Source organism: Cheilinus undulatus, linkage group 15, assembly GCF_018320785.1.
Source record: "Cheilinus undulatus linkage group 15, ASM1832078v1, whole genome shotgun sequence".
In the NCBI taxonomy this organism is placed as follows: Eukaryota; Metazoa; Chordata; class Actinopteri; order Labriformes; family Labridae; genus Cheilinus; species Cheilinus undulatus.
The window spans coordinates 36,207,209-36,233,449 of record NC_054879.1 but is presented as its reverse complement, the minus strand read 5'-3'; the positions used below and the strand labels follow the sequence as shown (position 1 = coordinate 36,233,449).

General features: G+C 38.1%; 1 protein-coding gene across 1 annotated transcript in view; it reads right to left on the bottom strand.

Moving 5' to 3' along the window:
- Positions 1 to 26,241, bottom strand: part of mgat4a (alpha-1,3-mannosyl-glycoprotein 4-beta-N-acetylglucosaminyltransferase A) — a 68,055-nt gene that overhangs the window by 8,177 nt on the left and 33,637 nt on the right. Inside the window, exons 4-12 of the mRNA XM_041807471.1 lie at positions 9,131 to 9,264; positions 8,970 to 9,016; positions 7,612 to 7,725; positions 6,538 to 6,613; positions 4,251 to 4,365; positions 1,130 to 1,260; positions 936 to 1,043; positions 766 to 840; positions 507 to 625 (exon numbers count right to left, since the gene is read on the bottom strand). Coding sequence (XP_041663405.1) covers positions 507 to 625; positions 766 to 840; positions 936 to 1,043; positions 1,130 to 1,260; positions 4,251 to 4,365; positions 6,538 to 6,613; positions 7,612 to 7,725; positions 8,970 to 9,016; positions 9,131 to 9,264 — 919 coding nt within the window. The remainder of the gene's footprint in view (positions 1 to 506; positions 626 to 765; positions 841 to 935; positions 1,044 to 1,129; positions 1,261 to 4,250; positions 4,366 to 6,537; positions 6,614 to 7,611; positions 7,726 to 8,969; positions 9,017 to 9,130; positions 9,265 to 26,241) is intronic.

Below are 26,241 nucleotides of genomic sequence, written 5' to 3'. Positions count from 1 at the left end.
ATATCTATGACCCAGCCTGCCTGACAGCAAAACATCACATGCAGCTCCACCAAGCCCAAACCTCCAAATTCAGAGTTATATTTTTTCCTGTGTATTAAAAATCCATTTTGAAGTCTTCTTTGATCCAGGCCGTCAGTCTCCCCATCACATCTCTTTATATTCACTGCCTTGCCCTTTCTCTACCCTGGTGTCCACAGAGAGAAGGCTGGGCTGTGAATGCTTATTTTAGAGCACTCTCATTAGCTCACCCTGATCCCTGAAGACATGCAGCGAACACACATTCAAACACACACTCACACACAGTGGAGCTAAACCTGAATCACTGAAGGGCAGCAAGCAGAAAGAAAAGGAAAAGAGATTTTTTGCATGTGTCTATATGTGGGAAGGCTAAGACCTTTCTGACGAAACATACTTTAAGTTAGACTTTCCTTTGCCTGCTAAACATATCATTTGAATGTAAAAGAAGAGGAGCAGAGCATACAATGGTTAAAGCTATTAAAACCTACCGTTCTATGCTGACAGGTCTGTCAAATTTGAAGAGGACGTAGTCTCCTGCAGTCGGGGTGATGGCCCAGAAAAAGTCCTCTCCTAGATACGTCTTCTCTAGTGTGTGACCCTGATAAACCTGTTGGAACAAAACATGCTCAAATCATTTCTATGTTCTTTTATAATTGCATTTAGATCAATTCCTATGCATAAAAATAGATAAGAAAATGCAAAGTAAAGAGCCAGAGATTATATATTCTTGAAACCCTGATACGACACCTTCATTGAAGTGGAAACCTCAGCGGGAGGGTTGACATGCATCTTGTGAAGCAGAGGCTTCAGGAAGTCTTTGTCCTACACACACAGACAGAGGTAAGGCCAGTATATCTTCACAGGAAGTTGACTCTTCTGCTGTAGCAAATAAATGACTGTAGGGGTGTGTGACTCACTGTCAGTTTTTGTATTTTCCCAGCAAGAGAAGAATGGAGTCCCACATGCTGAAACAGGGAGGGCCTGAACCGCACACGAAGGCTGGACTTCTGCCGCTCGCAGTGTTTCTTTAAAAATGTAAAGGGTAACAGTGAGATTAAATCACATTACAGAGACAGCCATACTGCATCTACACAGTGATTGCATTACATACAGCGTCTTTCTCCGGATTGCAGACTTTGACCCAAAGGATGTGGTCTAGCAGCCAGTCGATGGGCTTCTCTTTGTAGAACATGAAGATAAACTCAACGATGAGGTTTAGGTCCGGAGCCTGGAACATTTTTCCTGCAGGACAGAGAAAAGGAGAGAGGGTCTAGATTAGCCCAGTCAATCCTGGATGAGCCAGACCATCCACTTTTTAAGATCTTTCTGCTTCCATTTGGACAAACAAGTCCTTCCATCATGTAAGACAAACAGAATGAAAAATCCTTTATCCTGACTGCCATTAACCCTTTGAATAGCTCAACTTAAATATATTTATCCACCATTATTTTTGTCTAATGTATCTGAACTTTTTTTTTTTTTACTTAATCCTATTTATGCCTCTTGGGGATGATACAAATATCCTTGACAGTCCTTGAGGTTGAAAGTGACAAATTTTATTTACTTGAGTTGCTGTAACTGAGTAGCTTTTGTGTACTTTTACTAACTTGAGTAGTTTTCAAAATCAGTGGCATTGTATATTTGATGAAAGACCATGCCAAAAATCCGACATGCTCTTAATTTTATTAATTTATACATCCCAAAGATGAACATCATCTGAGCTCAATCAATAGGTGGACAATCTGCCCTTAGCGTCTCCTTCTCCTTTGCCTGTCTGCCTATAGTGAGACACAACATGTGCACAGAGAGGTGCTGAGGTTTGCCCAAACCACATCATGCACCTACCGATGTGCATTTTTCTCTGAGCTCTAAATGGCTGAACAACAGAATACAATTCAAACTTTAAAGTTAGAAATAACAAACTAGACAAAAGGTTATGCATTAAATCTTCCTGTAAGGCAACCCTTCTCATATCATCAAAATATGTGATTAACCACAACAAATTAATCCAAAGCCTGCATTTAATTTGATTTTGTTTTAACCACAAGGCAAAGAGAGGAGGCCCAAGCTTTCTGTTCCCTACATGAAAGTGGCCAGTGGACAACAGTGACATGGCGTTCAGCAGCACATCTAAAATTTTCTGTTGCATCTCCTTTAATTTAAAAGAAAATGTGCCTGTAATTCGACATCTTGTTTGGACATTCATACTCAGATATTGTTTTTGCAGTGCACATGAAGGCAAAACTATATTTCAGTCTTTAACACCCACTGGTATCAAATATTATAGCTCAGTAAGTAAACTTTAAATGTATTACTTTTTACCTTCATTTGAGTAGAGAGCAGTAAGTTTTCATCAAAGCTACTTTTGTTTTATATGGACACTGTATTCTTGTACTCTTTCCATCCCTGCCCACCCACACAGAAGCAGTCACCATCTTTGCTAATTATTTTCCACAAGATGTAAAATGAATGATCCAAATCAAATCAGAATAAAATTTGGCAATTTACAGTGCCTTTAAACATTTTTCACCCCCTGGTTGTTTAGCCAGTTAATGAGTCTATAAATCAATCACTGTCAATATAATATTTCTAATTTCTGACAAAAAAGTTAATGTCAAAGTGAAAACTGATTTCTATAAATTAGTGTCAATTACACAAAGACATATAAGGTAAAATAAGTGATTGCATAAATATTCATCCCCTTTAAAGAGACTCACCTTATTCAACAGAGGTTCAGCCAACTAGTGCTAGTCTCACAATTAGTGAAACTGGGATCACCTGAGTGTAGAGAATTTCTCTTAAATGATTGTAATAAAAAGAAATCATCATCTGAAGGGTCCATTACACCATGAAGACAAAAGAACACTCCAAGCAACCCAGAGGAAAGGTTATTTAAAATTGTAAGTCACAAACTGAGTGACTGTGCAAGGATACTATGACTCTGAAGGAGTCACAAGCTTCAGCAGCTAATGGGAGAGAGACGATGGGAGAGGTTCAACACCAGTCAATGCTTTATAGGAGAGTGGCAAAGAGAAAGACACTGATCAATAGATCATTACATCTTGACTTTAGTTTGCCAAAAGGCATGCAGGACTCTGGTCCAATGAGACCAGAATGATCCTTTTAGGCCATCAGACAAGACATTTTGTTTGGTGGACACCAAACCCTGTACATCACCACAAACCCACCATCCCCACTATGAAGCAGCGTGAAGGCTTATAAACATAGGTGACAAAATTAATGCACAAAAATTAAGGAAGATCTTGGGGGACTATCTTGTTCAGTCTGCAAGAGAACTACAGCGTGGGAGAAGATTGATTTTCCAGCAAGACAATGACTTGAAGCATACAGTGATAGCTACATATAAATGGTTTAAAGATAATAAGCTGAATGTTTTGTAGTGGACGAGTCAAAGCCTGAACCACAGTCCAATAGAGAATTTGAGTAAAATTGAAGTGTCCAAATGTGTGAGTCTAACTGAGACCTATCCACACAGACTCAGTGCTGTGATTACTGCCAAAGGTGTATCTACTAAATACCGACTTGAAAGGGGTGAATATTTATGCAACCCCTTATTTTACATTCCGTATTTTTGTTTAATTGACTTTACATTGTAGAAATCTGTTTTCACTTCGACATTTAAGAAGTTGTATTGTATTTTTTGTCAAAAAAAGCCTAATTATATTGACTGCAATTGATTTATAAAATCAACATAAGGGTAAAACATCCAAGAAGGTTAATAATTTTATAGGCATTGTAGCATGCTAAAAAGTACAACATGATAATATATGCAAACTGCTTCACTGTGTTTACCTAGAAAGGTCCCATGACTAAGAAAACAAGCACTGCTCTACACTAAATTCCACCTTGGTGCCTGATTCCCACTTTTGTCACTCCTAAAACTGCTTTGGATCATTTTAGGGTGGACCTACTTTGCTGACTCTTTACCTACGCAGCTTTATGTTTGCACCAGCAATTCAGTATGGGAGTGATTTTTACTAGAGGACACACCATGTCCCTATTTAAGGAAGATAGTGGTACATGGAGTCTGAGATTGAGGTGCGAAGGCCCGACCATTTCCTTTGTATCTTCATTTAAACTGTTCATGCGTTGGTCATGATGGGGGAGAATTATCAAGAAAGTGTTTCTGACCTAACCCTAACCACTTTGTTCCTACTTTGTCTGTAATGAGACTGTATGTAACAAATTGATCAGGGCTAAATGGATCATACCGATGAAGCCCAGCTGAGAAAACTCAAGTATCATCCAGTCCTCTGACGACAGCTGCAGGGCGAAGTTCTTCATAGTGGCAAAGTAGTTGGGTTTTGCCACAATGTCGTCCTCCAGCTGCAAGAACAAGGGCGTAAAAAGAATTAAATGTAAGACACAAGAAAGTATGGGAGTTTGCATTTGTTGTTGATATACAGGGATAATAAAGGGGAGACTTCTCTATGTTCACACAAGGAGAAACTTTCAGAACTGAGGTGGGAAACTTCTGTGCTGCTACACTAAACTAGAGTAGGTGTCAGACAAGAAAATACCTCCTTCCTTTGGCTGAGAGCAGAGAATGGAAATGACACACCCCGTGCGTAAAGCAGAAAGATGGAAGATTAAAAACACAGTGAAACTAAATTGTGAATGTCAAATCTGCCGAGGGTAAACATTTATATCAACAGTCCCAAATTGGACGCCTAATTTAGCCAAGAGGACAGATAAGAGCTGTAGAAGTCTAAGAGGATTAGGCTAAGAATAAGTGAAACTGGAAGTGGCTCTGATGAATGACAGAAACAACACATTTAATTCAAGCACAAGCCATGTTTTCAATTGAGACATGGGTTAGCTTGAAACAACTGTTCTACTGTGACATATGTGGGCACAAATGTTTATAAAGACAGCTTAATGAGAACACTGCAAAGACTGAATCTGAGCAAGTTTTTTTCTTTTTTTGAGAAAAATATCCAATCACACTTACTAAGAAACTGCCTGTCAAGTTCAGATAAAAATCTTGTTTTAAGAAAGAAAGAGCAAATAATAAGTCCTGTATTGCTGGTAGTAAGTAAAAAATTAGGCCAATGTGGTAAGCAAAAGTTTTCTTTGAGCCTTGAAATATGGAACAGCCCCCTTCCTCAATTAATGAGGCCTTCCAGTAGATTTAAAAAAATCAATAAACTATCAACATGAAGAAAACATCATAATATTTGCTATTGAAACATAACAAATAGAAACATTTCAAAAATTATCTTTGATTATTTGTAAATTTTTGGTTCTTTGTAAGAAAATAGAGATAATATTGTTTGTAAATAGTGCTGTAAATATCTTTTATAGCCATCATTAAATGCAGAAAAAGGGTAAATATGTGTGTAAATTTTTTTAAAATAACCAGCATTATGTTAAACACATTAAAAGGCAGTTTATATTGGCTTAAGTTCAGTGTTTTGCTGACTAAATTAGGTACTACTAAGCTGTCCATAAAGGGGGATAAAATGAAGAGCTTTCTGGGGCCTAGCCAAACTGGGGGCCCACGGAGGTCTGCAAAATCATGGTCCATTGTAAAGTTAATCTATGATAAACACATTTCATATTTAACCTGAATTATAACCACTCAAATCAAAAAACAATTAATTCATTTTTTATTCTCTAGTACAATATAGCCCTTCACAAAATGATAACCCCTTTTCTCAAAACAAAATTACAGAATGTCAGAATTCATAGTTGGCCATGCTGTACACAACAAGAGGGTGACAGAAAATAAAGTAGAGGAAACTGAAATTTTAATGGAAAATTACTAAATAATTGTGAAGATGCAAAGAATTGGCAAAAAAGAGCTTAAAGAGTGTCAAAAATTGGATAAAAATATAAAATATGGTCTTTCGTGAAGCAAAAACTGTGTGGAAAATTGGTGAAAAGGGGTTAAAACGTGACAAAAAAGGTTAAAAAGTGGTAAAAAGAGGACAAATTGGCAAAAATGAACTAAAAAAGGCAAAAAAGTTGCAAAAATAGGTGGACAAATTAGTGAAATAGGGTTAAAAGTGGCAAAAATTGGTTAAGAGTGTCATAAATAGGTTCAAAGTGGCAGAGGTGTGGCAAAAATGGGTGGGCAAAGTAGTGACAACGGGTTATAAAGTGGCAAAAATCAGTTAAAAGTGTTAAAATGGGTTATAAAGATGTCAAAATGGCTTTAAATAGGCAAAAATTAGTAAAATGTGATTTAAAGGGGCAAAAATAGTTTAAGAGTGGTAAAATGGGTTAAAAGTGGCAAAAAAATGTACTTCCAACAATTAAGGCCTTATTCTTTGCCTTTTACACCATGAAATAAGGTCTTTATCAGGATTTTCAAGGTGATTGAGGATTTAAAATGACTTTATAGTTTTCATTCATTCATTTCATTCAACCTTTATTTAATCTTGAGAAATCATTGAGGACATTCCCTCATTTTCAACTGACAAAACACTTGATTATTTCTGAGTTGATGCAGTGAAGAACAATATTCTTTTAATGAGAACATTTTTATGCACATACCTGGACATAGTAAACCCCTTTGTTCACAGCATACATCATGAGGAAGGAGTAATCCAGATTTTGCTTTGTTCTCCATCTGAACAAAGTGGGGAAAAAATCATAAACATCAAAAAACAATCAATCTTTGTGTATTTTGAGGTATCCTCTGGGGTATTTCACCTTTGAGAAGCCTGTCAGAGACACTTTTTAACATGCAAAACCTAAATTGTGCAAATGAGGTCCTCCCAGGTATACTGAGTGTTACAACAGCAGGCGCTGCTTGAATAATTTATAAAGCAGTGCTGTCACTAATTGTTTGATCTGAATGATCTGCCCTTGTTGCCGTGTGACTCACAGGTCGCAGGTGTTCATGATGCTCCTGGCAGGTGTTGGAAGTTGGCACACAGATGCACACGCACATGCCGACACTCACACAAATTTTCAACGTTCAAGCGAACAGACTCTACAGATTTGAAGGCATGGATGCACTTAAACTCAGCCAGTCACTGGTGAGGAAACATAGTGAGCCTTTCTGTGTTAGGGAAACATAACAGCCTTATATCCACATTAAGATAGATATTAACAGTTTAGACTGCCATCAGAAGCATCTGTGCTCATACATACAAACATCACACTTACTCCTCTGGGCCTAAAGGCTGTTAAATGAGAACATACTGTAAGGAGTCGTCACAAACTGCACCATAAACAGATTTCTAATGAATCCAGTTGTTAGCTGACTATAAAGAGAAGATAAGTCCAGAGGATAATGGGAGGGAGCATTACAAAGAGAAAGAGATAGAGGGTGCTGCTGCTGATGACCTTGATCTGACTTTGAGAAATGCCTGTGGAATACTAAGTACCCAGGCAGCCTACCTAAAAGCTCCCGCTCTCTCTCGCTCCCTCCCACTTTCCCCCTGACTCATCCTTCCACTTTTTTTTTCTGCAATCCTCATCACAGCTCGCCTGCATTTCATTTCTCCCAGGGCTGATTTCTCCATCATTTCCATACTGATTTCTATCACAGTTTTTCACTAATTACATGGCAGAGCACTGAACACAGATAACACAGATGTGATGCCTGAGAGAGCTGCTTACCTGACTCTCTCTCTGGAGTCTCCGAAAGTCTCTTTGAGGTTGGTGAGGTCGGGATAATAGGTGGCTGGAGGGGAGATCACCTCCAGCAAGCCTGAATTCAGCTCTGTAGAAAACCTGAAAAAGGGAAGTTACAGTGTCTTTCAGGGATGTAATGAGGCATCGCAATAACAATCAATACAGACATGGACAATTTAAATGGACTGGAAAGAAATTATAAATTGTGATGCATATGTTTTAAATACCAGAAGGTGCAAGTAACTTTTGACTTCTCTTATTCAACATTAGATAACAGATGAGACAAAAACAGTGTTCAAATGTCACAAGTGACTGATGAAGAGCTAAATGGTACCATGCCAACACCAAAACATATTGGCTCGAATTGAGAGACATGTTTTTGCATAAATACAAAAATAAAACAGAAGTGCAGATAACCTAGCGGTTAGGCCGCCCCCCATTTATGACTGCAATTCCAAAAAAGTTAAGGGGCATTGTAAAATGGGAATAAATTCCAAAAAATAATTTCAAATTTTGACTCAACTGACCACAGAACAGTTTTCCATGTTGCCTTAGCCCATTTTAAATTAGCTTTGGCCCAGAGAAGACAGGAGCATTCCTGGATTATGTTCACATAGGGCTTCTTCTTGAATGATACAGCTCTAACTTTCATTTGTGGATGGCGGGGTCAACTGTGTTAAGCGAACACTTCATGAAGTGTTCCTGAGCCCATGTGGTGATTTCCAGTACAGAATCATGCCTGTGTTTAACGCAGTGCTGCCTAAAGGCGTGAAGATTATGAGCATTCAATATTAACTTTCAGCCTTGTTCCTTGTGCAGTGATTTCTCCAGCTTCTTTGAATCTGATTCCACGTACTGTAGATTTTGGGATATTCAATGGTAAATGAAATGGTAAAATGTCTCATTTTCATCATCTGATATGTTGTTAATATTCTATTGTGAATAAAATATGGGTTTTTAAGATTTGCAAACCATTTTATTCTGTTTTTGTTTACATTTTACATACATTTTTTACAGCACCCTAACTTTTTTTGGATTTGGTGTTGTAAAAAAATCCCTATTTGTGCTGCACATTTATTATTCAAAAAATTAGCACCTTCATGTCTGGATAAGTATGTTGTAAATGTAAAAGATGCAACTAATGTTGCTTAAATACAAATAAAAATATTGATGGAAAAAAAGAAAAGAAAAAGAAAATCATGATAAAATCATATCCCAAACCAAGCATGGTAATACATATCATATAATGAGTTGAGTGTATCCCCAAATCCAAAGCCTTTTCTCTTTTTCAAGATTTTTCAACCATTTTGTGAGTCTGTCAGGAAGCAAGGAAGTGTACTCACTCTTTCTCCAGGCCCGCTACCACACTGTGAACATAGTCCAAATCAGTCTGCAGGGATCACACAAGAAAGACACATAAGATGTGCGGCCTCTGCGTTATCTTTTTATTCTCAGCCCAGAAACATCCTGCTATGACTCATACAAGACGAACATGAGATCTCACCTCCCCGACGAAGACGATTATGACACAGTCCAGCTTCTCTTCTGGCGACAGCTTGTCTATTAGCGAACGGAGCGTCTCTGACAAATACGACTTCACCTTTCGCTTCACTGTGGGGATCCCCATCACCATGGTAACTGAAAGGAAGACAGAGAAGAAATGTGAGGTGAGAGAAGAAGTGTGGTGGGCTACAAGGGCGCCTGTTTAATCAAATGGATCCAAAACCAAATAGTCTCTGCTGTTGGATGATGGCAGATTACATGGGACTGAATCCACAAGAACAAGAAATTCATGCCCAGGCTCACAGATGGCAGTGGGAAGAAGGAGGTAGTTTTTAATGCCTCTATCTACAAAACCATTCTGCTTGATATTAAAGAAAATGTCTTTAAAGACTCTTGAATAATGAGTGTGATTATATCTATTCTCTCTGACTCAAACAGAGATACAGGTGGCTCATCACGTGGTGCAATGTTTGGACTTTGAATTGAGTAAAAGATTTATGACAGTTGGCATGTTCTCAACATCAATCTTTGTCCAGCAAAGGTATTAAAACTCCTTTATGAGCTTTTGCTACGAGCCAAAATAAACAAAGCAAGGCACGCCAAAGAAAAACAAGATGAGGAAAATTAACACCACCGTCTCAGAGCAGATCTTGCAACCAAAAACACTGGTAAGCTGAGGGTTTTTTTTGTCTAATGGGGCAAAATCCCAAAAGTTTCACAGCATAGTACATCCAGAAAACAGCAACTCTGACATTTAAAAAAAAAAAAAGAATGACTAAATGAGTCATCAAATAATCTTAAATCTCATCACTTAATTTCCTCAGTCAGCAGCGCAAAGTTACAGTCCAACAAAACATGCTGATAGCAGAAATGACGCTCAGAAGCATCATTGAAAAAGTTCAAACAAAGGTCACCAGTGGGAAACAAATGACATTCAGCTGAGGACGCACTGCTGAAGTGAGACAACAAAACGAGAGGAAAAGAGAGAGTGGCTATTGTCGTCTCCTTATCGCTCCCATTGTACGAGGCTCAGAGTGGAGTGGCCGAACAGACGGCCTCTTCTTTATTGTCTGAGGATTCCTTGAAAAGTACACCAGGCTGAAAGAGCCCCATAGACTGTTGCAGACATAAAACCAGTTCATTTTACTCACAAGGATTACAAGGATCACTTTCACAAGGGAGAAAAGTGGCGGGTGTTCGCAGAGCCCATGCTTGTGTGAAAGGAAATGTGGCAATCAGTGGTTCTCAACTGGTCTTGCCTCAAGACCAACCGTGTCCTTAATGAGAAACAGTGACCAAAATAAAATTAAAAAAAAGAACAAATAAAAAAAAAAAATAAATAAAAATTAAAAATTTAATCACTTAGATTTATTTGGTGAAAAATGTTGCAGTCTGGGCCTTGGATGGAACAAAACGTAAAAACTACACAAAAAGATGGAACTAATAATGGCATCATAATGAAACTTAAATTTTACGTGACTTAAAGTTTTGCCACTTCTGACTTATTACACTAAACAGTTGTTTAAAAAAAATAAGAATAAAGCATGGGCTCTGAGCTGATAAAACAAGCGCTGATAATATTTTCATTACTGCTTTTGGTGTAAGACTCCCACTACACCAACATTTTCTCTCACATTTGACCACAAAAACAGTAAATGCTGCGATCTCTGTCATCTTGCTGGTTCAATTAGCTAGTTATGCACACTGACACCATGGGCTACTCTCTGCTGGTATACAGCTACCTGCTCAGAAGTCAGAGAGAAACAGAAACTGTGCAGATGCTTTAGAGATTTACTTTTTTTTTTCCTGATGACTAAACTAAAAGAGAAATACAGTACTTTTTTTCCTGTAACTGAGTAACGTACTCTTCTCCAAAGATCTTGAGACTTTATCAGGAAAATGAAATAAATAAGTCTAGTTCTTGAAAAAGCAACATAAATTACCTTTTTATTATGGCAAAATGAAGTAAAATAAAACGTATGGACAGTACGGATAACGTCAACAACTTGTTCTGCCTTGTGTTGTTTAGAACTACCTGTGATAGTTGGTACGGTCTCTAGTGTCTTACCACTAAAAACAGCAACGCAGAGCTAGGTAACATCATCTACTAATTTCAAGTTATAGAATAAATGCAGCAGAAAAGACAACTTAATGTTATGACTGATGCTCTGTGTGGTCACATAGGTGTTAAAGAACAGCAGCTGTGGGGATTATTCATGCTAAATCACCTCTTATGTGAGCTAGACTGTTGACTAGTTTATGAAAACAAAGGAAGAGACACTTTGATAAGGCTTTAGCACTTTTAATACACAGTCGAAGCAGGGCTCCTCTACTGTCGTAAACCCGCACGTCCCCTTGAAAACGTATTAGGACCTACTGTTGGTTAGAAAATGTATTTTGATTAATTGGATCAAAGATAACCCCCTACTGCTACATTGTGGTATAGGGAGGTATGTGGGTTCTCCCACACAAAAGAATCAATGCAGTACTGAGGACTAATGAGAAGTATTTAATTCATTTTAGCTGATCCCAATATCAGGCCTTAAAACACACAATTTAAAATGTAATCATGAACAAATTAACAAATTTCAGTCCTTAAAATGCATTTTAAGCTGGTGTACATCTGTTGGTCCACCGTAAAACTCCACTAACTTATTCATATGTACAGTTGATATTTACAACTGACATACCAAGCCACAAGGATTGTGCATTCCCAAGTCACTCAGCTAGTGTTAAGGGGCCAAAGCTTTACAAAATAGACAAACACATTTGGAACAAACTCATTAGAGTCCCTCTCTAAAATCTATTTATTCTCCTCTTAACATGGCCTGATAAATTCAGAATTAACTTACCTCTCAGTGACACATTTATATGTGATATATTACCATTATAAATTAAGCTGATGTCATTATTGTGTAGCGCTAAAATAATAACTGTGTACAGCATGATATGGAGAGCTGGCTGTGCATAAACAAACTGGGAAGGTGAGGTGGGCAGCTGTGAGAGTTTTATTTGACTTTCTGTTCCTTTTACTTTAATATGTTCCCCTTTTTTATTTGGTCTTAATAACTCTTTTATATTGTGCTCACTCTCCTTTTCACATTTTCCCCAAACGTACCACAAAAAGAGGTAAATTAAATGGTGGATCTGTTGTTCTTGAAAATCCAAATAAAAACTAAAAAAAAATTATGATCTGTAAAATCTGACATTTTCCGCTTTCACATCCAGCAGCTTTTAAAAACACATAGAGAGATTGTGGAGAGGGACAAGGAGCCAGCAAGTCTTATCTTCTTGCAAGTTGCTACTACATGTTAACTTTTCTTCTTGGTGTGTTTTGTTGTCTGCTTCTTTGTTTGTTTGCTGGCAGTTAGCGAATGGTTTGGAGAATTACGGCAATCTGGATTGGCTGTGGACACCATGTGAAGGGCCTGTGTTTGCCTTTTTCTGCATTATATATTTGTTATATAACTTCATGGACCAAACTGTGATTGATTTTGCATGAGGAATACCATAACACTCCTAGTAGATTTATGCCCTTCAAGGGCTTCCGTACTTCATATAGTTCTGGCAACGAAATCAAACCTCCAGATAAATTTTCCAAACCGTGATACTTTACAGTACCAAGTGTTAAAAAACAATGCAACCTCTGTCTCAGTACTGAAACTTAACCTGTACACTTGTTTAATTAGTCTTTGTGCAGGACTTTTCTTATAAATTGGGGGCCTAGAACAGTTCTTTGTAGCCATTTTTTTTAAATGTGCTCAATTTGAACTAAAAATGCATATTTTACAATTCCAGTATCAGGACAACTGTACAACAGAGTAGTGAGACATATCAAATGTGTGCTCACTTTTCCATGTTAAGTCCTCTTCTTCTAATGTGGCTGCATTTGCCCTTAACTGACTTTAAATCCTAGTGAAGTAGCCTGAAGAAGACAATTTTGCATAATGTTTTACATAAAATTTACATTTCTTTCCCAAAGAAAACTTAAACAGAATTCTTTATGAGTTACAAACAAATTTTCCTCAAGAAGCGAGCAAGGCTAAAACACATGGAGCAAGGTTACTGTGTGCATGTGCTTCCCTATGTGTGTGCATGTTCATTTCAAAAAGGGCTACCATGCTGACGGAGCTGATGTGGGGGCACACAAGGGGCTCCAACAGCACAAAAGAACAAAACAAAGTTGCAGTACGAGTGAGCAGCGCAGTGGACTCGAGCGAGGGTGCAATCCTCCAGAGTGATCTACGCAGCGTGGAGAATCTGTCCCAGTTTCGCTTTGTGTTTCGCACACTGAGCTCCGTGTCGTATAGCGACACCCACCACCACCAAGAAAGTAGGTCGAGGATGAAAGGAGAATGTGGGAGGAAGGAAAAGAGACAGAGAGTGACAGAATAAGGAGGAGGGGGGCGAGACAGTGAGTGAGTGATAATGCATGCAAGTGCAGCGTGAGCAGGACTGACTGTGAGACTCCCCCTCCCCGTGTCCCTTGATCAGCCTGCCCGCTTCGCTCTGCCATCCTTTGATCTCATCCAGGGAAAAAAAGGCAAAACAATCTACATATCTGTCTGTGTCTCTGTCACATTGTTGTAAAGAGCCAATTTAGGATGCTATACACAGAGAGAGGCTGTAATTTTAACGTCCAACAAAATGTCACTTGATTGTTTGCTTGAACTTGGCATGATAATTTTTTTCATTTTCCTGATAAAGGATCAAAAGCTTCTTTTTATTTAGGGTTAAAGTTGGTGCCACGGAAAAGGATGACAGTGCTGGATAACTCTGTAGAGAGTTTACTGATCTAAACTGCTAACTGGCATTTCGAATCAGCGTGACGTTTTCCCATCATGCCCTTGGGCAGAGTGTTCATGTGTGTTTCAGAAGTTGCTGTGCAGTGATCACTGTGTTATTGTTTTTTTAAATGATAGACACTTCTGCTCCATGAGTGAAGTTATCCATTGAGTTAGTCCAACAATAGCCTTTGCCATAGGTGTTCAAAATAGGTGGCGATCCTTAAGTATTTAAAGTGCATTGCAATTTGTCAAAAATTCAAATTGAAAATACTTCATATTTACACCAAAAGTGAAAGGAGATAACAAATTGTGTTGAAAGTACACTTTTTTAACCCTGATTCGTTAAAACTAACATTACAAGAGAGTTAAAATATTAACAATTTCCAAAGAGTTAATTTAACTCAGAATCTGTGAAACTTAAACAAACTCTGATAAAGTGTTAACTTAAACACTATGGGACTTGAAATGACACTGATGATTTTGCTGTGTGCTCACTGCCATATCCTCTAAATTTAAAAAAAAAAAAAAACATTCTCAACCAGCACTACCACCTTGCAGTTTTATGTCTCTATGAGTTTTCCAGTTGCTGGACAGTGAAAGGGCAGTAGTAGATCAAAAAGCAATGTTGTGATCAAGGGCTGACCATGAGGCCTAACAACATTTACCTTTACCTTGACAAAGTTAATCCTTCAGTCTTAGTGGTATTTAAGCAATATTTGAAGGAAATTGCCCAAAGCATTACTGAGATACTACAGGCACAAGTGAGGGCTGACTATGAGGCAAAATGTCCTTGACTTTTGACCTCCAAAATCTAACCAGTTCACCTGTGACTCTTAAGCCAGGCATACACCATGCAATTTCCAGACGAATCAGACACAAATTTTTGACCACTTGGAAGTCTGGCTAATTTTCAGTCTGACTGTGTTTGTCCCTAGTATGGTGTTGTACAGTCTGATGGCTCCTGGGAGAAAGGATCTTGTGTGTTAGTTGTGTGTCAGGAGTGCTTCAGTGCATTCCTTATAAGTGTTCCTCACAAGCAACAACTGACCATTAGACCTTTGGCCTTGACCTTTAGCCTCCAAAAGCTGATCAGTTTATTGTGAGAGTGAACAGTTCAAAGTTGGAAAAATATCCTTCAAAGCATACAAATGATATGTTCAAAGAATGGCCTGGAAAGCAATGGATGAACATGACCTTAACCTTTGACCTGTGATCTCTGGAATTAAATCAGTTCATCTTTGGGTTAGAGAGAACATTTGTGCAAGTTTTGATGAAACTCCATCGCGGTGTTCTTCAGATATCACATTCACAAGAACGGCCTGTATGGATGACAACCTGAAAACATAATTCCCCCAGCTTTGGCCATCAGAGAGTGTACCATATGACATCAAAATACATTAAAATAAACCATTAGATAATCTTTAATATAACTATATTTACAAGTAATGATGAAAAAAATATCATGTTTTATAAAATGTAGAGGGACAACAAAGTTGCTCAGTTTGAGTTGGAATATAAACTTAAAAATAAGGCAATTGGTGTTTGGTACATTATTTCTTTGTTGTAACAATGCTTCTTGGTTATAAATCTTATACCGTTGAAAAGCCTGTTTATTACCCTTTTAAATGATGCCACATTTGTAAGGATCATGCATTTGTGGGAAGAGCAGCAGAGCTGAGTATGTGGGTTGCGCCCATGAAAAATGTGCCAAATCTTCTCTGCCAATGCTAAACAGCTTATTTTGCTGTTGCTCCTGACTCTTGTTTTGAGCTTCTGGTACCTCCAGGTGCTGCCAATCAGGCACCTGATTGGCAGCACCTGTGAGCATGGGCCCTGCTACAGTGGTCAGTAGATGTCTGCTTCAACAATCAGCATGCCATGTTTGACTGATCTGGATAGGGCCCGTCGGTTGGGCAACTTCAAGCTGTTGTTCCGCAAAACAAAGTTGCGGCATTGTTTGGAGTGAACCCTAGTACCATCTCCAAACTGAAGGCCAAGTTCCATATAGCGGGGAATGTCAGAGGCAGGCTGCGAAGTGGGCGTCCCAAGAAGACAACACCCCAAGAATACTGTTTTCTCACCCTGTCAGCAAGAACTCTATCCTCCAAGATGACAACACTCGCCCCCACAGAGCGAGGTTTATCAGAGACTACCTCCAGAATTTGGGAGTGGAGAGGATGGAATGGCCTGCCAGCAGTCCTGACCTTAACCCCACTGAACAACTGTGGGATCAGCTTGGGTGTGCTGTTCGTGCCAGAGTGACCAACACAACCACGCTGGCTGACTTGCGACAAATGCTGGCTGAAGAATGGGATGCCATCCCACAGCAGTGTGTGACCAGGCTGGTGAACAGCATGAGGAGGAAGTGCCAGGTTGTTTGGCTGTGTATGGTGCTTCCACACGCTACTGAGGCTCCTGTTTGTTAAATGAATAAATTGTTAAACTGTCAACATGTCTTGTTTCTTCAAACTTCAATCATCCAATCCACCAAACAACCAATAAGAGTCAATGGCAGCATCACCTGTTTGGCATTGGCAGAGAAGATTTGGCACATTTTTCATGGGTGCAACCCAAATACTCAGCTCTGCTGCTCATCCCACAAATGCATGATCCTTACAAATGTGGCACTATTTAAAAGGGTAATAAACAGGCTCTCCAACGGTATAAACTTTATTGCCAAGAAGCATTGTTACAACACAGAAATAATGTACCAAACCCAAATTTCTTTACTTTTTGTTTTAAGTTTAGATTATGATAATGATGTAAAACAATACTGAAATAGAACAGTAAATGTTGCCATTGTGGCATATGTATAAAGATTATTTGAATTAAATATAAAATTATGTCCATCTGCTCCCTTCAAAACAGCAGTTTGGGGAGTCTGTACTGTTTTTTTGTTTGAAGCAGAGCTTTGATGCATATTTGATGTCTTGGTTTATTTTTGTATATACATGTTCGCTTTTGATTTTTAATTAACAATTTCAAAAAGAAGCCTCTTTTAATGATTCATTTAAACGCTTCGAGGTAGTTCAGGCATCAGTGGATCTCTTGTTGTCAACTTTAAACCCACTTCTGTGCAGAGAATTCTGTTTTTTTTTCTAGAATGGATTGCTGCCAGAAATCATGACCCTTGTTAACCTGGTATTGTGGTGGCTAGCACTGAGGCTTTAAAGGACATTTAGAAGTTCAAGGCATTACAAAGACTGAGGGGAGGGATGCTGAGACTGTGAGTGAATTTGTAGAAAAGTGAGAAAAGTGACAGGGTCAGTCAGTAAATCCGTAAGTCTGAAATGAGTGGAAGTCCTACAACTAATGACAAGAGAGGAGGACCTGTTAAAAAGGATCCATTTAAAAGCTGGTATGGAAAAACAGTCATATTTCTCTCATACTCCCTTTGCAGTATCGTTTTACATGAGTACAGTCTGTCAATAAATATCATCTGAACAAAGGGGGCTTCTACCAACACACAGACATATTCATTACAAAACCACCTTGTGTGAAATTGAATACCAAACAATGCTGCTTCACCAATAAATTAAGAAATTCACACGATTCTATTTCAAAACAAAAACTGTTACAAGGTCCACCACCTAAAGATGAATAAAGACAGACCTGTTAGTGACTTACTGTCTGACAGTCGTCCCAGAACACCCACATCTCGTGCATGTGTAAACAAAAGACCTTATTCTTATATTCCAAAGTAAACATTGGTAGGCTATAGGTCACAATCTGGACCTGAGAGCAGACAGCAGCAGGTGAAGAGTAACATCCATGGCTCACGTGCTTTGACATGTGCTGTTGTCTGCTGCTGAAAACAAGAGCCAGGATTTGTTTATCTACGCTGTTTGACTTACAAATAAGCAGTGTAAAGTGATTGCTGTTTTTAAACTTTAAAGAAACCAGAGACTGTTGACAGCTTTTGACTTGGTGTAGGGTGAGGTTAGGTATTAAAGGGTACAAAGCTGAGGAACAGGAGTATTTAGTAAGCGGTTACAAGTTGGAGCTGGCTCCAGTTGACTAATATTTAATGAGACACAATCATTTAACTTCAGCTGACTGCTCCTTAACTTGTTTACACATTTCATGTATTCTTATGAGTGAACTGCAATGAGAGTTATTTTACATGTTTGTAGTAAATATACTGTCCACTAGGGCTGGGCAATTAATTGAAAATTAGATTAAATCGCATTATGGCCTGCCGCAATTTTCAAATCGCAAAAGGAGCAATATTTCTTTTACCTGAAATTCATGTCAAAATACGGGTTATGCATTACATAATTATGGAATCATTCAAGGGCCTTTTTTAAGAACAGTCTACAAAAAATCTTACTTACTTCATTTCTATACTTTTTTCTTATTAAATATGAGAATAGCAATAAAACAATTCATGTTCAATTTGCAATAAAATTAAAAATCATCAAAAATGGGTATTTGTTCAAAATTGTTCAGCCCTTGTGTAGTCTAATAGTGAGTTGGTTGTAATGTAGAATGCTTTATTGCTTGTGTTTGTTGGAAAAAACATAAGATGAAGATTTTAAGGAATAATTGCATTTCAAATCGCAATTGCAATATTGGGTAAAAAAAAAAAAAAAAAAACGCAATTAGATTATTTTCATAAATTGTTCAGCCCTACTGTCCACTTTTACAATCTATGTCGTACAGTTGGAACAGTTGTACAGTCTTACAGTTGGAATGTTGGGGGTTTGATCCCCAGTTCCTGCAGTTACACAATGATGTATCCTTGGGCAAACACTTAAACCCACTATCCTCCTACTGCTGTGTCAGTGGCATGTGAATGTGTATAGGAACAGCTACTGTTCAGGCAGAGGAAGTTGAAGTAAATTGTGGGCCGTGGGTCTGTCTCACAACAGTCTGCACAGGGTAAGAGTTCAACTACCCGTATTATTGTTAGTAGATGCACAAACTCTACAAGGTGAAAACATGGCAGTGAAAGAGTGGCACACGCAGGAGAAGGGTTTTAACCAGAGACACTTCACCTGTGGCTCTTGAGCCATTTGTGTCTCTTTTGTGACACTTGTCACTCTTTAAGTCTTGCTTGAAATAATTCCCCTAGAAAACCTTAAAAAAGGGAAAATTTGACCTCAGAAATGATCCATCGCAAGTAACATCCATTAATTTATATCCCACACTTCTACAGCAAGCTTTAAATGTCAAGTTTAATTGCCAACCTTTATTTTTGCATTTCCATCAGATGTGTGCAAGAAGTAAAAAATGCAAGACAAATATCACTGATGCTTTACTACAATAATAGTAAGTGTGGATTTTTGTAAGTTGAGGTTTTAGCAGTTGAATGTAGGAACAGATTTTTACATCAACATCTTTTCCAAGATTTGACTTTTTCCCTCATCAGATCTTAATTTTTGTCAGCTCCGCCAGACACTAAAATGTATTTAATTTTATTTTACTTATTCATGATAAATGTCAAGTTTTAAAATATCTATCTGATAAACATCTGATGGAATTGACAATGAGGATGAAAAGTGATGGCTTAAAATTTCCTCCTTCCCCAAAATAATTATCTAAAGTGGCTATTGATTAAATAAAGTGTGTGGTGAATGATAAAAGGGAGAAAAACAAAACAAAACAATGAAAAATAAAAAGCAATACAAAGATGAGTAACATCCCCTGATCTGAAAGAAACAAATAAAATGTTTAACATAAGACTAATTAAAATGTGCCTGTAGGAAACTGTATAAGATGAACCACAGACTTGAATATGTATGCATAGGATGGGACATACATGAAAAGCCATAAAAACATAGAAACCATGACTTCATTGACCCTCTCTGCAATTGATTTCATCATGCAGGGAGGTCCTGTAATGGCTATTTTGTCTAACTATGACTCTTCATGTTGTGTTTTGTTGCATCTGCTTCTACTTTGTTGTTAAAGGCTCTTTGCAAGCAAGCATTACCCATGCATGAAGCAGGACCAGAATCAGGATTGGAGCCTGTGGCCTGTATGTCACAAATATGGCTGACTGGCTGCTCTACCAACTGAGCTAAAGTGGTTCCCATCTATAGTGGGGTGTTTATTTTTTCATTTATTTTGTGTTTGCACAAGAGAAAATTACAGTTAATATAGACAACTTTCACAAGGAAAGTACAAAAGTGAATCTGTACAGGTGAGGTAAGGAAACCCAAGAAGAGCTTATAATCAAACCTCATCATGTCATGTATCAGTTATGATATACAAGTAATGAGAAGACAATATAAAAACAATACCGCTGAATATGTCTTTTGTCTCTCCTCAGATGTGACGTTGAAATCCTTGATGTTTGGAGGTGAGTACAAATACCATTACCATAGTATTATCTTATCCCATTCATAAACATTCACACTCTGCTGGCTATGCAACAGCGAGCAACTTGCCAAGGATGCTTCAACATATCGGCAGCTTGAACTGAGATTGAACAGCATTTGAGAAATGTCCGACTCTACCGCTGATCCACAGCTCCTCCCCAAAGTCACCCAACATGGACTAATGGGTGACAGCAGCAAAATCTTGCAAGTTTGGCTCTGACTCATTTAAAGGGTAAGAAATGCAACAAAAATGAGAAAAAAATGAGAAATGTCTCTGTCTCCTAGACACAAAATGCCCCAGATAAATTTTAAATAGCAAAGTCTTACGTGTTTGTTTGGCTTTTTTTCTGCTCCATAGAAGATTTAAGAGTGAGCCAGCATCTGCGACAGTGCAAATCCTACATAGTGCCCACAGAGAGTAATTACTTTCAGATTAGATCTTGTCGATTACATTGTTTAGTTTAATAAAGTGAAACACTTTTAACGATCACACTGAATGAGTAAAGCAGAATCATTGTTCTCTGCTGAGAGGGAATAAGCAATCATATCAGAAACAAGAATACAGCACAGGTTAACATGTTGAGTTCCTCACATAACCGTCAGCTCGTAATTTAGCTACTCATGCCACAGAAACAAAAAACTATTGTGTAATAAAAAGCACCACTGGCAGCGTAATGAGCAGCAGTGAGTGGGAAGCTGATCAGGGGTCATATTCTTGACACGGCGCTGGCAACTGCTACTTGTTAGTCAGAAAACCTGCACAGAGACAGGTGGGATCTGAGAGAGACAGAATGAACCGTCACATGTGTCCGGCCTTTGCAGGGAGATTTTCAGCAATAAGGAGCAAAGCAGCAGCTGGGATCGTACATTTGAGCAGAGGCATGACTGACTACACTGTGTTTGAGGCTAACAGAAGAGTCAGCAAAGACAAAGACTGCAGAGCGAGGAATGCTGAGGGAAAAAAAAAAGGGGATAAAGAGAGATCTTCAACTGTAGCATGTGACAGTGTTAACAAGTGCTGGGGTTGCTTGGCTACAAAATAAGTAATGGCTTTGTGTAAAAGGGCAAAAGTTGGAGGGCTGTATTTGTAACACACAAGGCTGTATTGACTACAGGCAAGAGAAATATGCCATAACATTTTTCAGTACTGCAATGATGAAATTAATGACAATCTAAGTGTGGAAGCATTGCTCATTTACACAGCGTAATTTTCTTGTTTGTCCAGACTAGGGATGGCAACTGTGATACTGACACCACTATATACTCCTTAATTATCCCAGTCTTAATTGTTACCACTATAAATACTTTTTTCCATTATTTGGTTGAAAGTTGAGATGAAATTATTTTCAACCGGTATATTTATTCAATATTGCCATTTTGTTTACTCAACTTGATTGAACAACCTAAGCTTTCATTATCTTGGTGTCAAATTTTAAAACATGATGACATTCATTCAACTTGGCTATTAATCATTATATTAACCTGACCAAACTTCTCTCACTTCTTTTATCCTGTCGATTTCAACACTGGATTACTATTTTTAACTAACAGGACTTGGAACAAAGTTTGTGTACTCTTTAACCTTGCAAAGCCAATGGATTGGCAAGCCTGTCATCAGGTGGATCCATCTCGCAAAGCTTCCAGCTGAAATGCTTGTTCCAGCTGAACCAATCAGCGTCATTTGAGGAAAAAGAGGAAGTAACTACTGCCGTGATTTAACAGCACTGCAACAGGTAGAGAAATTAACGTAGATGCAGCTGTAGCAGCAGTTTTATCAGAAGTGAGACACCATTTCTTTATTAAAAGGAGAGCAAAGAACCTCACTGAAAGCTTTTCTTGGTGGAAAAAAAATGTTTTTGCTCTGCTCTGATTTGCCTGTAATTAATTTGACAGAGTGTTCATTAAGACATTCACCACGGTTTTTCTTTTGAAATGTCCTGTCTTTTCAAATCCCTATCTAGGAGTTGTTACCCTGTGTAATATATGATAATGCAATAACTTTTTTTGCATAGCACCTCTAAAAACAGAGGTATAAAAGTGCTTGGACAATCAGAATCAAAAACAATACAAAGCATAATAACATAACACAAGCATAGAAAGACAACATGAAAGATAAAACCGCAACAACAAAATAACTAATAAATTCAGCCAGCACTGTACGCCAAGCATCATAATAATGCAGAAGACACATTATGAAAACTCAAAAACATATCACCTAAGGGAAGCATCTTAAAAACACAGAAACATAAGCACTGATAATAATAATAAAAACACAGAATAACCTTGACAAATCCAGGTAATACAGAAGCCCAACTACTAAAAAAGAGACCTGAGGACCTGAACTGTTACATCATGCTATGGATATGTGAAACAGTCTATCAGGCATGTAAGGCAAGATACTCTTACCTCAGCTGCTTTGAAAGGAAGAGTCCTGAAGAAGCAGCTGGTGTTAACAGACTTCCTTCAACCTGCCGATTAAAGGTGCATTCAAAGGTGGAAATAATACATGACTATTATACTCATGTACAGTTACTCTGGTTAAAACCTAATAAAGTAAAGTATTGATTCATAAATCTACTCAAGTAAACACAGAAAGTGTTTAATTTAAAGTTTACTTTAATAACTGAGTACTGAGTGACAACTGCAGAGTTTTACCATAAAAGATTATCTTTTCTTATTGGCAAAAACAAGAGACTAGATCTCCATTCAGGTTGTTCAGGTAAAGTCAAGCCCCTATGATAAAGCAAAATATACAGTAACAATTGACCATGTTCATTAATGTCACAGACAAGACCTCTAACTGAGTGGAGAATTTCACTTATGGTGCAAACGTGTCTAACATCAAAAACAACAATCCACCAGAAGCATGACCAAAAGAACCCCAGCAGGGATCACTGTTCACATATACAACACACCTAAAAACTCTGTCCAAGGGGATGATGGAAACTCAGTCGACACATCTGCCCAGATTTAAAATTCCAGTGGATGGAGCTTTGATTGACTGAGTTTAATTTACACTTTAGGATTTAAAATCCTCTCCAGAATGTCAACACTCTAGTTTTTGCTGTGTGCAACAGCTGTTTTCAGATATGATGTGGAAACACCTCTTCACTATTTGCTACTGTATAGTCAACAGAGGTGGAAAAAGTACAACAGTACTGTACTCAAGTAAAAATATAAGGAAAGGAAGTGTCCTGCAACAGCAGCTAGAGTTAACAGACTTCCTTCAACCTGCTTTTTAAAAGTGCATTTCTGCTTTAAGACAATTGATGTACTGTACTGTTCTCCAGTGATCTTGTTCAAAAGGCACATGTTGACTCAAAATTTAAATGTCATGTTACAGGACTCACAAAGCTTGGTGATAAGCTCAAATGCTACTGATTTTTGGGCTTTAAAAATGTGGAAGCATGCCCCTATGAAACTGGGGTTTAATTCCCATCCCTTGTGACAATAAATCAGAACTTTGCTGCATTTTAACTGTGAATTCTCATATCACAATTACCATGAAATTGTTAGGAACTGAGCAGCCCTAATTTACATTAATGTTCTTTGTCAGTTTTAAGTGTAAAATGTCTAAACTATCCTTTTTCAAATTAATGGAAGGATTCTATCCTAATTTGCACATCTATAAATAGTCCAGTGTCAGATATACCAGCAGAGAAATAGGGGGGAATGAATTAAAAATGCATGACTGGGTATTAAAAAGAACTTCTGGAGCCCCGACACAAATGGTTATGCGAGTCACGGGGCATGCATGGGTGGTGGGCAAACCTCCTCTTAGGCGATCCTGTGACTCAGTAACCTTTAGCCCCAAAGATCCACAATCACTTCACAGTGGCGGTACCTCCAGCTTGTTGGTGCATTCCAGTGAGCACAACTGATAGTGTTTAAGGGTGGGAAGCTTGAGAGAACAAGGCGTAGGCAGCAGCAAACTGTTCATTATCTGGGGGCAGGAATCTCTCTAGGTTTTCAAAAAGAAAGCCAAAAGAGAGTCTCAAACCCCTGTCTGCATGTAATAGATACCAACCCACCTGTCAAAAAAGCAGACAGACTGGCAGTGAGTAGGAGATGGCAATGATAGGCCATGTTTTTCTGCTTCCCGTGGGAATACCTTGCACTCATTGATCTAACAGACCAGGGACAAGAAACACCTACTTGTTCCAGACTTGTCCCTCCTTCTTTTTCTTTAATTTGTCAAGGGCCTCTGTTCCTCGCCCCTCTCTTTGTCATTAGGAATGTGGAAACACAATTGAAGCTGTTCAGACCCCTAAACCTGCGGCCCAAATTCACTACAGACCTATCACACTAGCAAAGCCAGATAAGTAATCCTCTTAGAGTGACCTTGATATGGCAGAGGTCACACGCAGTATGCTGCTGCTTGGGGGTGAAAGGAAGACATTTAAAAATAAAACTGGGATAACTGAAAATAGGACTTATTAGAAGAGAGTGACTAGCAGAGGATTAATCTATGTACAGTAAAGAGTGGGGTAATGAGAGGCTGTTAAATTAAAGTTAAATGGTTGTGTTGGGTCTGTTGAAAATTGCCTAGTGATACACTAATGCTAAGAAAACTTTCACAATCATTTTTGTGCTGCTCAGCACAGATAAGTAAATCTGGTCTTCAAAGTGTAAATAAAAAGATACTAAAGGACACTATTGTGACAAGAGAAAAACAGGAAGTTTCTCCAAATAAATGCAGTATAAGTAGGATTAAATTGGGCATTTAACATTGCAGAATCATAACTTACAATCAATTTACCACAATGTCTGTCCTAGGCTTGCATGGTATAAGAAAAAAAAATATGTGCATTATTGTTTAGTACTGATAAAGTGAGAAAAAAAGGTGTGCTAGAAAAAAGAGTATTAAAGAAAAAAGGACAAAATAGAATTAGCCTACTTAACATAGATGTCAGTGACTCTGTCAAATGGAATGAGTCACTTCAACGGCGCTCTCAGAAACTTGTGAAGAAAGGAATGTAAGATGCACCTCCTTATACACAGGCAACACTTTCAAAGCATATGAAGCTTTCCACAAGAACATCTCTTTGTTAAACGCTTTCAAATGAGATGGCACAAAATGGCCTTCACACACCTCATTTGGTTGAAAGTCACCTGTAAACAAGCAAAGGTCACATAACATTTTGACCAAAACTTCCTCCCGTAAACTTCCAGCTTGACTGTTTACTTGCCTGGAGGTGAAGTGGTGAAAGGCGGGTCAAACGCAACCAGAAGTGATAAGTGAGGAGACAGACCCAGGTCTGCTTAACGGCAAATTTCTTTTTAAAAACTGTCAAATGGAAGTTTAGATAAAGTCAAAGTTGACATAAGCATCAACCGCAGTCATCAAGCTACACCAGAGTGCAGCAGACCTGAATTTTTAACAAAACAACAATCACTAGGCGCGCCGGTAGTCGAGTGGTTAAGGCGCACACTATCCACTGTCCTATCTAAAAAAGGCCAAAAATAAATCTTTAAAAAAAAAAAAAAAAAAAAAAAACAACAATCACTAAATGTGTTGCCAAAGCTTGCAGACCCAATAACATTGCTGAAGACAAGCAGCTTCAAGACATCATCCAGACAACCTCTGGTGACCCATCCTACGAAACACTTACAAGGAGAACTTGACACAAGAATTCATGAACTGTATGGCAGTGAAAAGGCAGTTGCAATGGCGGTAGACCACTGGACATCAGTTATCAATCACAACTACCTTGGGGTAATAGCACACCTAATCATTCACTTTGTAGAATAAATTATTTTTTATCTAATTTTTCCCTGCTGATCTAGTTTAAAGTTTATAAATATTATTACTCAGAGAATTAAAGACATAATTTACCAACCTGTGCAACTAAGCTGAGATTTTAAATAAAGTTTAAAAACTCCAGTTTGTGTAATAATTCTTTATTCAGACACCATACTTGTACTTGTATTAATTAAAACCAAATGCGAGTAAATGGTTGTATTCTAAATGTGTAAATAATCAGGATTAATCACAGTGTATT